This window comes from Dromiciops gliroides, chromosome X (assembly GCF_019393635.1).
Source record: "Dromiciops gliroides isolate mDroGli1 chromosome X, mDroGli1.pri, whole genome shotgun sequence".
NCBI lineage: Eukaryota > Metazoa > Chordata > Mammalia > Microbiotheria > Microbiotheriidae > Dromiciops > Dromiciops gliroides.
In genome coordinates this window covers 4,612,018-4,627,848 of record NC_057867.1, presented here as the reverse complement: position 1 = coordinate 4,627,848, position 15,831 = coordinate 4,612,018, and the positions used below count along the sequence as shown (strand labels likewise).

The window sequence follows — 15,831 nt, the reverse complement described above, 5'->3', positions numbered from 1 at the left end:
CGCGGGCACCGCTCCCGCGACGCCCAGAGCCCCCCATCACCCCGGCAGGAGCCGCGGAGTGTCATTTAAACGAGGCCCCGCCCACGCGCCCCACCGCCCAGGGGGCCCCGCCTTCACGGGACGACACGCACCCCGGCACGCTCGGGGGGCACGCCCCTTGCGGCTCACGCTGCTTTTCCATTGGCTGCCAAGCTCGATTTTAAAAAGCCCAGCGCCTCCGCCTGGGCCCCGGCAATAGCACAGCGGGCCTGGTGTGCCGATTGGCTGGCCGGAGACCAATCACAGACGGGCTCTCTTCTCTGGTGGCAGTTTTCAAAATTGGTTCCCGAGCGCGACTGCTGCCCTGCACACTGCGGGCTTCTTGGGGGGAACGGAGCGGCAGCTGCGCTTGCTAGGACCGAATACGGCGGCGCCGCAGAACCGGAGCCTTGGGCAGGTAAGGCGGCCGGCTTCCCGGTGCTCCGCGAGACTCGGGGACTCGGGGACTCGGGGAGGGAAGGGCCGCGCCGGGCCGGCTGCTTGGGGAAGCTCCTTGAGCTCCTGACGCTTGTGAGCAGTGCATGTGAACTGGGAATCCCTGTGCCCGCCCGCCTGCCCAGGGGACCGGCCACCTGTGCTCCCGACCCACGGCCCATAGGCCTGCGCCGACCCCAGGGGACACCTTCGGGGGCGCCTACCTCCTGGGGACCCTGGCGGGGTTCCAGACTCCCCAGCCTCGGTGAGGCCCCGCCTCCTGAAGCCCCCGAAACATACCCAACCCGGGCGGGACGCGAGACCCACCCCGCCCCTGGGAGCGTCCGGAGGCTCCCTTGCGGGAAACGAGCCCGCACCCCTCAAAAATCCCTGCAGCTGCCAGTGGAGCAGACCCTTACCACCCCCTCTCCCCCCTTCCGCTGGCCTCAGGGCACGTGGGACCCAAACAGTCTCTCAGAGAGCCCCCCCTCTCCCCCAGCAGGGCACGAGGCCCCGCCCCCTAGTCCGCACTCCGCACCCACGAGGTACGAAGCCCCGCCCCCTAGAACTTAGAGCAGTCCCCTCTCCTTCCCCACTGGAAGAACGGGGCCCCGCCCCCTAATGTACATAAAGAAATAACACTCCGCCCCCCCTCCCCCGTTGGTGGCGCTCCCGCACGCAGAGCTTGCATTACGTGGCCTGGGCAAGTTCCAGGCCCCACCTCCGCCGAGCACGAGGCCCCGCCCTCCACGCGCCGGGTTGCTAAGCTCCACCCCCTGAGGCCGCTCCTGCAGTGCGCGCTCTGACCTAGCTTCTGTTAGGTGCCGCTCCGCCGCTCCCGCTGAGCCAGGCCTAGGCCCACAGGCGCGAAGCCCAAGTGCAGGCCCGAGGCCCAGGCCTAGAGGCGCGACGCGGCGTAGCGCGGCGGGGCGCCCAACTGCCTAGGGACAGAGCCAGGGAGGCGACTGGGACGATTGGAGCTGGTGAGAGGGCGGTTGGGGGAGGGCCCTCACTGCCCCCACTTTTACCTCAGGTTTCCCTCTATTTTACCTCAGCTCTTTCCCCCCAGTTTTACTTCAGGCTTCCCCCCAATTTTACCTCAGTTTCCCCCCAATTTTATCCCAGTTTCCCCCCAATTTTACCTCAGGTTTCTCCCACTTTACCTCAGTTTCCCCCTACTTTTACCTCAGTTCCCCCCAATTTTACCCCAGCTTTTCTAATTTTACCGGAACTTCACCGCCCCTTTTACCTGTTTCCCCCCACGTTTACCTGTTTCCCCCCATGTTTACCTCTGTTTCCCCCCACGTTTACCTGTTTCCCCTCAGTTTTACCTCAGGTCTCCCCCAATTTTACCTTAGGTCTCTCTCACTTTTACCTCGATTTCCCCCAATTTTGCCTCAGGTCTCCCCCACTTTTACCTCAGTTTCTCCCCACTTTTACCTCAGCTTTACCCCAACTTTACCTCAGGTTCCCCCCAATTTTACCTCAGCTTTTCTAATTTTACCAGAACTCCACTTTCCCCCCAATTTTACCTCAGGTTTCTCTGCACTTTTACCTCAGCTTTCCCCCACTTTTACATCAGTTTCTCCCAATTTTACCTCAGATTTCCCCCCAACTTTACCTGTCTCCTCCCACTTTTACCTGTTTTACCTCAGCTTTTCTAATTTTACCTGAACTCCACTTTCCCCCCCATTTTTACCTCAGTTTCCCCCCAATTTTACCTCAGATTTCCCCCCAACTTTACCTCAGCTTTCCCTGCCCTTTTACCTCAGATTTCCCCCCAATTTTACCTCAGGTTTCCCCCACTTTATACTTCAGTTTCCCCCCACTTTATGCCTCAGTTTCCCCCCACGTTTACCTCAGTTTCCCCCCAATTTTACCTCAGTTTCCCCCCACTTTTACCTCCGTTTTCCCCACTTTTAACTCAGGTTTCCTCCCAATTTTACCTCAGGTTTCCCCAAATTTTACCTCAGTTTACCCCAAATTTTACCTCAGGTTTTCTAATTTTACCTGAACTCCATTTCCCCCCAATTTTATCTCAGGTTTCCTCCACACACTTTTACCTCAGTTTCCCCCCAATTTTACCACAGGTTTTCTCATTTTACCTGAATTCCACTTTCCCCCCAATTTTACCTCAGGTTTCCCTGCCCTTTTACCTCAGGTTTCCCCCCAATTTTACCTCAGCTTTTCCCCAATATTACCTCAGTTTCCCCCACTTTATACCTCAGTTTCCCCCCACCTTATACCTCAGTTTCCCCCCACTTTTACCTCAGGTTTCCCCTACTTTTACCTCAGCTCTTTCTCCCCAATCTTACCTCAGTTCCCCCCAATTTTACCTCAGCTTTCCCCCAATTTTACATCAACTTTTCTAATTTTACCTGAACTCCACTTTTCCCCCAGTTTTACCTCAGCTTTCCCTCAATTTTACATCAGGTTTTCCCCCAATTTTACCTCAGCTTTTCTAATTTTACCTGAACTGCTTTCCCTGCACTTTTACCTCAGGTTTCCCCCCAAATTTACCTCAGGTTTCCCCCAATTTTACCTGAACTCCCCTTCCCCCCCAATTTTATTTCAGGTTTCCCCCCACACTTTTACCTCAGTGTCCCCCACAATTTTTACCTCAGGTTTCCCCTCAATTTTACCTCAGTTCCCCCCACTTTTACCTCAGCTTTCCCCCACTTTTACCTCAGCTTTTTCCCCCAATTTTACCTCAGTTTCCCCCCATGTTTACCTCAGTTTCCCCCCAATTTTACCTGTTTCCCCTCACTTTTATATCAGTTTCCCCCCAATTTTACCTCAGCTTTTCTAATTTTACCTGAACTTTACTTTCCCCCCAATTTTATCTCAGGTTCCCCCCAATTTTACCACAGGTTTTCTCATTTTACCTGAATTCCACTTTCCTCCCAATTTTACCTCAGGTTTCCCCACACTTTTACCTCAGTTTCTCCCCAATTTTACCTCAGCTTTCCCCCAATTTTACATCAACTTTTCTAATTTTACCTGAACTCCACTTTTCCCCCAATTTTACCTCAGGTTTCCCTGCACTTTTACCTCAGCTTTTCCCCAATTTTACCCCAGTTTCCTCCACTTTTACATCAGTTTCCCCCAGTTTTACCTCAGCTTTCCCTCAATTTTATATCAGGTTTTCCCCCAATTTTACCTGAACTCCTTTCCCCCCAATTTTACCTTAGCTTTCCCTGTACTTTTACCTCAGGTTTCCCCCCAAATTTACCTCAGGTTTCCCCCAATTTTACCTGAACTCCACTTCCCCCCCAATTTTACCTCAGGTTTCCCTGCACTTTTACCTCAGCTTTTCCCCAATTTTACTCCATTTTCCCCCACTTTTACATCAGTTTCCCCCCAATTTTACCTCAGGTTTCCCCCCAGTTTTACCTCAGCTTTCCCTCAATTTTATATCAGATTTCCCCCCAATTTTACCTCAGCTTTTCTAATTTTATCTGAACTCCATTTTCTCCCCATTTTTACCTGCTTCCCCCCAGTTTTACCTCAGGTTTCCCCCACATTTTACCTCTGTTCCCCCCAAATTTTACCTCAGGTTTTCCCCACTTTTACCTCAGCTCTTTCCCCCCAATTTTACCTCAGGTTTCCCCCCAGTTTTACCTCAGCTTTTCTAATTTTACCTGAACTCCTTTCCCCCCAATTTTACCTTAGCTTTCCCTGCACTTTTAACTCAGTTTCCCCCCACTTTTACCTCAGCTTTTAAAATTTTACCTGAACTCCACTTTCCCCCCAATTTTATCTCAGTTCCCCCCCCCCCCCGCCGCCCCACACACTTTTACCTGTTTCCCCCCAATTTTACCACAGGTTTTCTCATTTTACCTGACTTCCACTTTCTCCCCAATTTTACCTCAGGTTGCCCTGCCCATTTACCTCAGGTTTCCCCCCAAATTTACCTCAGCTTTTCCCCACTTTTAACTGTTTCCTCCCCACTTTTACCTCAGGTTTCCCCCCAATTTTACCTCAGCTTTTCTAATTTTACCTGAACTCTACTCCCCCCCAATTTTACCTCAGTTTCCCCCCAATTTTCCCTCAGCTTTTCTAATTTTACCTGAACTCCTTTCCCCCCAATTTTACCTCAGCTTTCCTCCAATTTTCCCTCAGGTTCCCCCCCAAATTTACCTCCGGTTTCCTCCCAGTTTTACCTCAGGTTTCCCTCCAATTTTACCCCAGTTTCCCCCCAATTTTACCTCAGCTTTTCTAATTTTACCTGAACTCTACTTTCCCCCCAATTTTATCTCAGGTTTCCCCCGCAAACTTTTACCTCAGTTTCCCCCCAATTTTATCACAGGTTTTCTCATTTTACCTAAATTCCACTTTCCCCCCAAATTTACCTCAGGTTTCCCCCCAATTTTACCTGTTTCCCCCACTTTTATCTCAGGTTTCCCCCCAATTTTACTTCAGCTTTTCTAATTTTACCTGAACTCTACTTTCCCCCCAATTTTACCTCAGCTTTTCTAATTTTACCTGAACTCCTTTTCCCCCCAATTTTACCTCAGTTTTCCCCCACTTTTACCCCATTTCCCCCACTTTTACACCAGCTTCCCTCCAATTTTATCTCAGGTTTACCCCCAATTTTACCTCAGCTTTTCTAATTTTACCTGAACTCCACTTTCCCCCCCAATTTTAGCTCCTTTCCCCCCTACTTTTACCTCAGTTTCTCCTTACTTTTACCTCAGTTTCTCCCCAATTTTACCTCAGGTCTCCCCCAATTTTATCTCAGTTTCCCCTCAGTTTCACCTCAGGTCTCCCCCAATTTTACGTCAGGTCTCCCCCACTTTTACCTCAGTTTCCCTCCACTTTTACCTCAGGTGTCCCCCACTTTTGCCTCAGGTCTCCCCCAATTTTACCTGTTTCCCTCTACTTTTACCTCAGGTTTCCCCCCAATGTTACCTCAGCTTTTCTAATTTTACCTGAATTTCACTTTCCCCCTGAATTTTAGCTCCTTCCCCCCATTTTACCTCAGCTTCCCCCCAATTTTACTTCAGGTTTCCACCCAATTTTACCTCAGGTCCCCACCAATTTTAGCTCACCTTCCCCCCACTTTTATCTCAGCTTCCCTACTTTTCACTCCATTTTTATCTTGGTTCCTGTTTTCTTCCTACTTTTCCCTCCCCTTCCCTTCCCTTCCTTTCCCCCTCCTTTCTCCTCAGGTCCCCTTCTCTTTCCCCACTTTAACCTCAGCTTCCTTCCCTTTCCCACTGTTTTTTTTTTTTTTGGTCTCCGTTCCCCTTTTCTGTACCCTTTCCCCTCAATTTCCCTTCATTTCCCCCACTTTTTACTCCCCTTCCTTTCCCTCCACTCTTATTCTTCTTCCATTTTCCTCTCAGCTCCCCCTTATCTTACCTCCAATTTTTCCTTCCCCCTCCTCCTCACTTTCACCTCATGTGTGAAACCCCTGCTTTCCCCTCAGCTCCCCTTGACACCCCTTCTTTTCTCCCTATTTTTACCTCAGCTCCCTCCCCTCCGACTTTTGCCTCAGTTTCTCTTTCTTCTCTTCCTGCCCCCTTTACTTCAGCTTTTCTTCACACCATTTTGACCTTTGCTTTCCCTTCTTTTTGCTTTTCAGCTTCTCCCTCCCTTTACCTCAGCTCTTTTTCTTTGGACCCTATTTTTATCCTACTTACTCTCTCCCCCCCCCCTCCCTTATCTCAGGTTCCCTTCCTTTCTTGGCAATTTAGACTCAGTTCCCTTTTTCTCTTCACTTTTCCCTCAGCTCCCCTTCTCTTCCCTACTTTTCCCACCTCTCTCTTTTTTCCCCCAGTTCTTCCACTCTCATTTCCCCCCAATTTTCCCTTCCTTCTCCCCACTTTGACCTCAGCTCCTCTTCTCCCACTTTCACTTCAGCTCCTCTTCTGTTTTCCTCCACTTTTGCCTCCTCTCCCCTTCTCTTTCCCTCCACTTTTCCCTCTGCTTCCCTTCTCTAAAACCTCACTTTTACCTTAGCTCTGCTCTTCATGTTTCTTTACCTCGATTTCTCATTTCACCTTAATTTCCCTTCAGCTCTTCTCTCTTCCCGTGTTTTTCTCCCCACTTTGATTTTCTCTCTTCTTCTCTTCACCCTCTTCTCCTCTTCTCTTTGCCTTTGCTTTACCCCACTTTCACCTCAACTGCCTTTCTCCTTTTCCACTTATTTTCTACCTTAGCTCCCCTTCTTTTTTTTTCCTTTTTTTTCCCCCGAGGCAGTGAGGGTTAAGTGACTTGCCCAGGGTCACACAGCTAGTAAGTGTCAAGTGTCTGAGGCCGGATTTGAACTCAGATCCTCCTGAATTCAGGGCCAGTGCTTTATCCACTGCACCATCTAGCTGCCCCCCAGCTTCCCTTCTTTTCACAGTTTCCCCCTCAGCTCCTCCTCTCTGCTTTTTTTCTCCATAACCCCCTTTCCCCTACTTTTCCCTCAGCTCTTCTCTTCACCCCACTTTTAATTTGGTTCTGCTCCCTTTCACTCCACTTTTACCTCAGCTTCCCACATTTGTGGCAGCTCCCTTTCTGTTCAGCCCACGTTTACCTCAGCTTCCCCTTTCTCTCTACTTTTACTCCCCCTCCTCTTCCTTTTATTCAAATGTTACCTCCCTGCCCCTTTCCACCACTTTTACATCAGGTCCCTTTCCTTTCTTTTCTCACCTTCTTTACCTCAGCCCTCCTTGTTCTTCCCCCCTACTTTTATCTTGACTCCTTTTCCCTTCCCCGATGTTTACCTTAGCTCCTGTTCCTTTCACCCCACTTTACTTTAGCTCCCTTCCTCCTCTTTCCCTGACATTTACCTGTTTCCCCTTCTCTTCACCCCACTTTACCTCAGCTTCCCTTCTGCTCTTTTTGGGGGCAGGGCGGTGAGGGTTAAGTGACTCACCCAGGGTCACACAGCTAGGAAGTGTCAAGTGTCTGAGGCTAGATTTGAACTCAGGTCTTCCTGAATCCAGGGCTGGTGCTTTATCTACTGCACCACTTAGCTGCCCCTCCCTTCTACTCTTTACCCCACTTTTACACCAGCTCCCTTTTTCCTTCCCCCCAGTTTTATCTTACATTCCCTTACTTTGACCCCATTTTTACCTTGTCTTCTACCACTTCTTATACCATTTTTCTTCAGCTATCCTGCCTCTCATTATCCTATATTTACCTCATTTCTGCTTTTCCTCACTCCATTTTCCCTTCTGTTCCCTATTCTTCCTTTCCCCTATTCCTCTCCTCCTTCCTTTCTTCAGAGGTCCTACTTTTACCTCAGTTTACTATCCTATCCCTTTTCTTCCCCTCTCTTTTTTATCTCCCCATCCATTTAGGCACTGTGCACAGTCCTTTAGACTCACCCCCCTCCGTGCTAGACACACACCGAAGTTGGGGACCCTTGGTGTAAAGAGAAGCCTGGCTTCTAAGAACTAAATTGTTCCTTAGTTGGTAGAATTCACTTGTGAATCCATCTAGCCCTGGGGATTTTTTCTTAGGGACCTCATTTATGCTTGTTCAACTTCTTTTTCTGAAATAGAATTATTTAAGTGTTCTATTTCCACTTCTGTTAATCTACATAATTTATATTTTTGTAAATATTCATCTATTTCACTTAGATTTTCTGATTTGTTGGCATATGATGGACAAAATAGGTCCTAATAATTACCCCTTTCATTCACCCTTTTCATTTTTGATACTGGTGATTTGGTTTTCTTCTTTTTGAAAAAATCAAGTTAACTACTGTTTTTTAAATTTATTTTTTGCCCCATAAAACTAGCTCCTAGTTTTATTAATTAGTTCAATGGTTTTCTTTCATTTTTATTATTCTTTCCTTTGATTTTCAGGATTTCCAATTTGGTGTTTATTGAAGATTTTTAATTTGTTCTTTTTCTAGTTTTTTTAGTGGCATGCTCAATTCATCGATCTGTTCTTTTTCTGTTTTATTGATGTAAGCATTAAGAGATATAAATTTTCCCCTAAGTACTGCTTTTGCTGCATCCCATAAATTTTGGTATGTTTTCTCATTGTTGTTCTCTTTAATGAAATTATTGATTATTTCTTTGATTTGTTCTTTGAGATCATTTTTTAGGATTAGATTATTTAGTTTCAATTAATTTTAAATGCCCTTTATTGAATGTAATTTTTATTGCATTATGATCTGAAAAGGATTTATTTAAGATTTGTGCTTTTTTTTGCATTTTGTTGTGAGGTTTATATGCCCTAATACAGGACTTCTTAAACTTTTTGTACTCGTGACCCCTTTTTGCATGAGAAATGTTTATGTGATCCTGGGTATATAGGTGTGTGTGTGTGGGGGGTGGTTGCTGGAAGTTCAGAAACCTTTTACTATTGCCAAATTTTTTGCAACTCCCACATTCAGTTATGTGACCCCATATGGGGTCATGACCCACAATTTAAGAAGCTTTGCCCCAATACATGATCAGTTTTTTTGTGTAGGAGCCATGTACTGGTGAGAAAAGGTATATTCCTTTCTGTTCCCATTACGTTTTCTCCAGAAGTCTATCATATCTAACTTGTCTTAAATTCTATTCATCTCCTTACCTTCTTGTTACTTTTTGGTTCGATTTATTTAGTTCTGAGACTTTTCCCAAGTTGAGGTCCCCCACTAGTATAGTTTTACTGTCTGTTTCCTCCTGCAACTCATTTAACTTTTTCTTTAAGAATTTGGGGGGAGGGGGCTGTTAGGTGGAGCAGTGGATAAAGCACCAGCCCTGGATTCAGGAGGACCTGAGTTCACATCTGGCCTTAGACACTTGACACTAGCTGTGTGACCCTGGGAAAGTCACTTAACCCTCCTTGCCCTGCAAAAAACCCAAAAAAACAACAAAAAAAATGTGGTTTCCTGGTTGTCTCTTTTAATTAGATCTATTTTTGCTTTTTGGTTTGTCTGAGATCATGATTGCTACCCCTGCTTTTTTACCCCAGTGAAACTAGTCCCTTCCTGCCAACCTCCTAAATTGTCTTGGGCTGGAAAATTGTTTCACCTCCACCTTTTGTTGATTCTGCTGTTCTAAAATTCATGTTGAGGTGTTATTTTAAAGATGTCTGGAGGGGAATTTGGGAGATCTCATGCAAGTTCCTGGCTTCACTCCACCATCTGGGCTCTGCTTGGTAGTTTTGTTGTCCTTCTGTAACGAGGGCATCAAATGTCAGTACCACCACCCTTAGCAGGGAAGCATACCCTGTGTTTACTCGATATAAGCTTTAACCATTTGTACCTTATATAAATGTTCTTGAATTCTCAGTGACTTATTGTTATAGAAGTGGAACCTAATAGTTCCTTGCTGTATGCTCCTGGGGCTCCTAAGCTGAGGTCCATGAGCTCTTTGGATAGTCTTGCCAGGATGGGCTTCATAGGATAAAGACCCAAAAGGACATGTTGCTGTAGCTGTGGGAGCAGGTGGGAATGCTGCCCCCTGCAGGTTCAGGTTCAAAGCCTGGGGGATATGGGGTTCGGGTCTGTCCTTCCCCTTCCCCCAACAAATAAACACTTTGGCTCCTTAGTGACTTTAATAAAATTTTCCCTTATCTTTTCTGGAAAAATAATCTGGAGATCTGGCAGCAGCATCTCTTTTATTAAGTGTCTTCTTTGTCATATAGATGAGCTCTACTGAGTGGGAGAGTTCTTTTTTACTGTTCTCAGCTGAAGTGAAGGGACCCTTCCAATATAATTTGGTATAGTTAATTCTGGGGCTTGTAATATCCTGATAACTCATGGGGCGGGAGACATTCTGAAGTAAGCCTCCAAGTGTTCCAGGTGCCCCAAAAGGTCTAAATGTGGCAGTTGCTCAAAACCAAGGTGATAGTACCTTGGTCACTGTTCAATAGTTTGTGTCCTTTGCTTTTTGGAATAAAAAGTTTTAAATATTGTGTAACCCATTGAACACTGTTGTTTAGAAAAAGCAGACTCAGTTTGATGAAAGTGAGACTGGTCCTAGATAATATCAGAGAGGGAGAGAGGGTGGAGGAGGGTGTGTGGGTGTGTGTGGGGCGCTAATGTGAGTTCTTAGACAGCCCCTTAAAAATAATTAAATCATCAATCCTGTTTCTAGGGCAGATGAAAATCTACCCTAGAAATTGTTTCTGGGCTCAGTACTGAAGGCCATACCTCTCAGTGTCCATTGATAGGGATTCCCATTGTCCAGGGATAATAATACATTCTCAGGGAAAATTTGGGGTCTTTTTAGTTCAGTGATTATTGTTCTCACGGGCCTCCAAAGCTTCTGATAAAGGATCCTTTTCCTTTCTGATTGCAGCAGAACGGTGGAGGAACAACTGCTGAATCTGTGCAAGATGCCAGTGCCTCGAAACTCCAGGTCTGCCAACAGCAAGGGACTCCGATCCAGCAAAACTCAACCCATGGAGGGTACTAGAGTTGAAGCGGTTAGAGCTGTGGAGAGCCAAGAAGTGGACAAGGTTAGCTAGGAGCGAGTTGTTGCTTTTACTGGTGCTTGCTTTGTGCTTCTTTCCCTACCTTTGAGTCTTTTCACTAATACTGCACTGCCCCCCCCCCCCCAAAGTGTATCATGTGCTTTATTAAAAAATCAAATAGATTGTACTGATAACAGCTTTTTTTTTAGACTGGTCACTTTCTTTTTTAAAATGTCTTTTTTTCAACTTGACAAACATTAACAAATGCTATTTCACATGTAAAGGACACAAAGAGGATTATATAGAAAATCATCATTCTATTGACATATAAGTATATAATAAATTTAACATGATAGTTCCAAAATTGTCCTCCTTGTCTGTATCACTCGGAAACTCCTTCCCTCTCCTGTGCATTTTTAAGTGTTCAAGTGACCGAGGGGATAGAACGCGGAACTTGGAGTTGGGAAGACCAGAATTCAAATCCAGCTCCAAACATTTACTAGCTATGTGGCCCTGGGCAAGTCACTTACTCTCTGCTTGCCTCAGTTTCTTTATCTGTAAAATGGGGATGATAATAGTATTTACTTCCTAGGGGTGTTGTGAAGATCAAATGAGATAATATTGTAAATCACAGTACCTGGAACCTAGTAATAAGCACGATAGAAATGTTAGCTTTTATCATCATCATTTTGTCATCATTAGCACTACCTAGACAACCCCCCCCCCCATAAAAACTCTCCTTTGTGTACTACTTCCTAATAACTATATACATGTGCACACACACAGCTCTCTCTTATAACAAAGAAACACAATTTAGCAAAAAACCCAAACCAATACAGTGACAGTGCCTGCTGGCATATGGTACCAGTCTGCACCTGCAGTGGATCACCTCTGAGCTGGAAGGGAAGGAAGTGTTTGTCAGAACTGTGGAACTTTAGCTGTTGCGGGTAACCTGAATTCTGATAATGAAGACGTTTGCATTACTGTAGTCATGTTGTAAATTGTTGTAGCTTTGCTTTCTTTGTATTGATTCATCCCGGTTTTCCTATGTTTGTATGAGTTTCTCCTAGTTGTCTTTTTCAGTAGTGCACTAATATTCTATTATATTCATATACCACAATATGTTTAGCTATCTCCCAATCATTGGTCACTCACTTCTACCCCAGTTCTTTGTCATTTCCAAGAATGTTCCTATAAATATTTTGGTATATATTGAACTTCTCTGTCATCGATCTTCTTGGAGTTAATGTAATACCTTTATTAAAGGGTTTGATCTAGGTGTACTTTAATGATAACATGATTATTAATAATAGCTAGCATTGGGGCAGCTAGGTGGCCCAGTGGATAAAGCACTGGCCCTGGATTCAGGAGGACCTGAGTTCAAATCCAGCCTCAGACACTTGACACTTACTAGCTGTGTGACCCTGGGCAAGTTGCTTAACCCTCGTTGCTCCACAAAAAAACAAACAAACAAACAAAAAACTAGCATTTATGTAGCACCTAGAACGTGCCAGGCTATGTGCTAAGTGCTTTTTACAAATATTATCCCAGTGTGCCTCACATTGAACGTCATCATCAAGGTTTGTAAAGTATTCTGTATGATCTCATTTGTTGCTTACCATGGAAGTGTTAGCTCTATTACTTATGCCTTACTCTGAATTCTTTTAATTAGATAGTCTACCTGTGATAGAGCTGCCAGAGAACCATTTGTCCTGCCGGGGGGGGGGGGGGGGGGGGAGGAGGAAGGAATTGCAGGGGAGAGAAATTTGGGAAGGCTCATTCCAGATCAGGGCTTCTTAAACTTTTTCCACTCAACCCCTTTTCACCCAAGAAATTTTTACGTGACCTTGGGTATATGGGTATATAAATTAAGTAAAACAAATCAAACATTTACTGTTAATAAATCATAAAGAAATTTCTTTTTAAACAATTCTTTGGTAGACATAATTTTATCATTTATTAAAGATGAAAGCAAATTTGCATACTTATGAGATGGATGTGCTTGTTTATTTTTACACAAAGAATTAAATCTTGGCAGAGTATTTGCTGTAGGACGTAGAGTGTCTTCAGTGTTTTTCAGAGTTGATCGATATTTTGATTTTTATAATCATCAATGCTAAGAATGCTGCTTCGCATAAATATGTAGTACAAAATGGCAAGCGTATGTTTAGGCCCATTTCAGAAGTTATTTGAAATTCTGTCCTAATCCCAAGCCAAAATTCTTTTTTTTCCCCCAAACTTTATTTTAACAGTTTTTAAGGAAACTGAAATTTTAAACTGTGTCACTTGATAACTCAGCAAATTCTTCTTGAACTTTTAATGGCAGATGACTGGCATTTTTTTATTTCAATTGAATATGGTTTATGAACCCAATTTAAGTTTCTTAGAATCAAAATTTGAAGGGAAGTATTTCTGAAACTGTGTCTCCAGGCATTTCAGATGATCAATGATAACTATTTGGAAAGGTTATTTTCTTTCTTTTTTTTTTTCCCCCCATGTTTCAGTTTTTGTTTTTTAGTTAGTTTTGTTTTTTTTTTTGGTGGGGCAATGAGGGTTAAGTGACTTGCCCAGGGTCACACAGCTAGTAAGTGTCAAGTGTCTGAGGCCGGATTTGAACTCAGGTACTCCTGAATCCAGGGCCGGTGCTTTAACCACTGCGCCACCTAGCTGCCCCTCAGTTTATTTTTTTAATCATAAAAGTATTTTATTATTTTCCAGTTACATGTAAAATAGTTTTCAACATTTGTTTTCTTAAGATTTTTAGTTCCAATTTTTCTCCTCGCCCCCTCTTTCCAAGATAGAAAGCCATCTGATATAGGTTATATATGTAAAATCACATTAAAAATATTTCTGTATTAGTCATGTTGTGAAAGAAGAATCAGAACAAAAGAGAAAAAACTCAAAAAAGAAAGAAAACAACAAAAAAGTAGAAACAGTATGGTTCAATCTGCATTCAGAATCCACAGTTCTTTTTTTTTCCCCCTTGTGGGACAATGAAGGTTAAGTGACTTGCCCGGGGTCACACAGCTAGTAAGTGTCAAGTGTCTGAGGCCAAATTTGAACTCTGGTCCTCCTGAATCCAGGGTTGATCTTTATCTACTGTACCACCTAGCTGCCCCCCCACAGTTCTCTTTTCTGGATATGGAGAACATTTTCCATCATGAGTTTTTTGGAGTTGTCTTGGATCATTGTATTGCTGAGAAGAGCTAAGTCTGTCACAGTTGATCATCACACAGTGTGGCTGTTACTGTGTACAATGTTCTCCTGGTTCTGCTCACTTCACTCAGCATCAGTCCACTTAAGTCATTCTAGGTTTTTCTGAAATCTGCCTGCTCATCATTTCTTACAGCATAATAGTATTCCATTACATTCATATACCACAACTTGTTCAGCCATTCCCCAATTGATGGGCATCCCCTTGATTTCCTTTTGTTTTTGTTTAGTTTTATTTTTGCGGGGCAATGAGGGTTAAGTGACTTGCCCGGGGTCACACAGCTAGTAAGTATCAAGTGTCTGAGTCCAAATTTGAACTCGGGTCCTCAAATTTGAACTCGGGTCCTTCTGAATCCAGGGCTGGTGCTTTATCTATTGTGCCACCTAGCTGCCCCCATCCCTTGATTTCCACTTCTTTGCCACCACAAAGAGAGCTGGTATAAATATTTTTGTACATGTGAGTCCTTTTCCCTTTTCTATGGTTTCTTTGGGATATGGACCCTAGTAGTGGTATTACTAGGTCAAAGGGTATGCACAGTCCCATAGCCAGAAAAGTTATTTTCAATTATAAAATCATCTGTAGCTGTAAACATTTCTAAAGTACCATTTTCCACCCTATTATTGCATATGTTACCTTTTTTTTTTTTTTTTGGTGGGGCAATGAGAGTTAAGTGACTTGCCCAGGGTCACATAGCTAGTAAGTGTCAAGTGTCTGAAGCCGGATTTGAACTCAGAGACTTCTGAATCTACAGCCCGTGCTTTATCCACTGCGCCACCTAGCTGCCCACATGTTAACTTTTTTTTTTTTTTTAAGTGAGGCAATTGGGGTTAAGTGACTTGCCCAGGGTCACACAGCTAGTAAGTGTCAAGTGTCTGAGGCTGGATTTGAACTCAGAGACTCCTGAATCTACAGCCCGTGCTTTATCCACTGCGCCACCTAGTTGCCCCTCACATGTTAATTTTTTTAAAAAATTTATTTTTTTTTTTAGCTTTCAACATTTGTTTAGATAAGATTTCCAATTTCAAATTTATCTCCCTCCCTCCCCCCTCCCCTAGACAGCAGGTAATCTGATATAGGTTTTATATATATATAGATATGTAGATATATATATATATATATAGATATAGATATAGATATAGATATAGATATATATAGATAGATATATAATGACATTAAACATATTTCTGCATTAGTCATGTTATAAGAGAAGAATCAGAGCAAAAAGGAAAAACCTCAAAAAAGAAAAACAAACAGCACCAAAAACAAAAGAAATAGTGTGGTCCACTCAGCATCCATATTCCACAGTTCCTTTTTTTTTTTTTTCCCTGGATTTGGAGAGCCTTTTCCTTTGGAACTTTCTTGTACCATTGGATTGGTGAGAAGAATCTAGTCTATCACAGTTGATCAACACATAATGTTGATACTGTGTATAATGTTGTTCTGGTTCTGTTCATCTCACTCATCAGTTCATGCAAGTCCTTCCAGGTTTCTCAACTCCTCCTGCTCATCATTTCTTACAGCACAATAGAATTCCATCACATTCATATACCATAACTTGTTCAGCCATTCCCCAATTGATGGGCAGCACCTCAATTTCCAATTCCTTGCCATCAGAAAAAGAGCAGCTATAAATATTTTTGTACATGTGGGTCCTTTTCCATTTTTTATGATCTCTTTGGGAAAAAGACCCAAAAGTGCTATTGCTGGATCAAAGGGTATGCACATCTTTATATCCCTTTGGGCATAATTCCAAATTGCTCTCCAGAGTGGTTGGATCAGTTCACAGCTCCACCAACAATGCATTAGTGTTC

General features: G+C 44.0%; 1 protein-coding gene across 2 annotated transcripts in view; it reads left to right on the top strand.

Annotated features, from left to right (window-relative positions):
• The first annotated feature begins 313 nt into the window (after positions 1 to 313).
• Positions 314 to 15,831, top strand: part of CCNB3 (cyclin B3) — a 43,124-nt gene continuing 27,606 nt past the window's right edge. Inside the window, exons 1-2 of one of the 2 annotated variants that reach the window (XM_043974401.1) lie at positions 314 to 436; positions 10,692 to 10,851. In XM_043974401.1, the coding sequence (XP_043830336.1) occupies positions 10,729 to 10,851 (123 nt within the window). In that variant the 5' untranslated portion in view covers positions 314 to 436; positions 10,692 to 10,728. The remainder of the gene's footprint in view (positions 437 to 10,691; positions 10,852 to 15,831) is intronic. The other variant, XM_043974402.1, reaches the window with a different exon arrangement.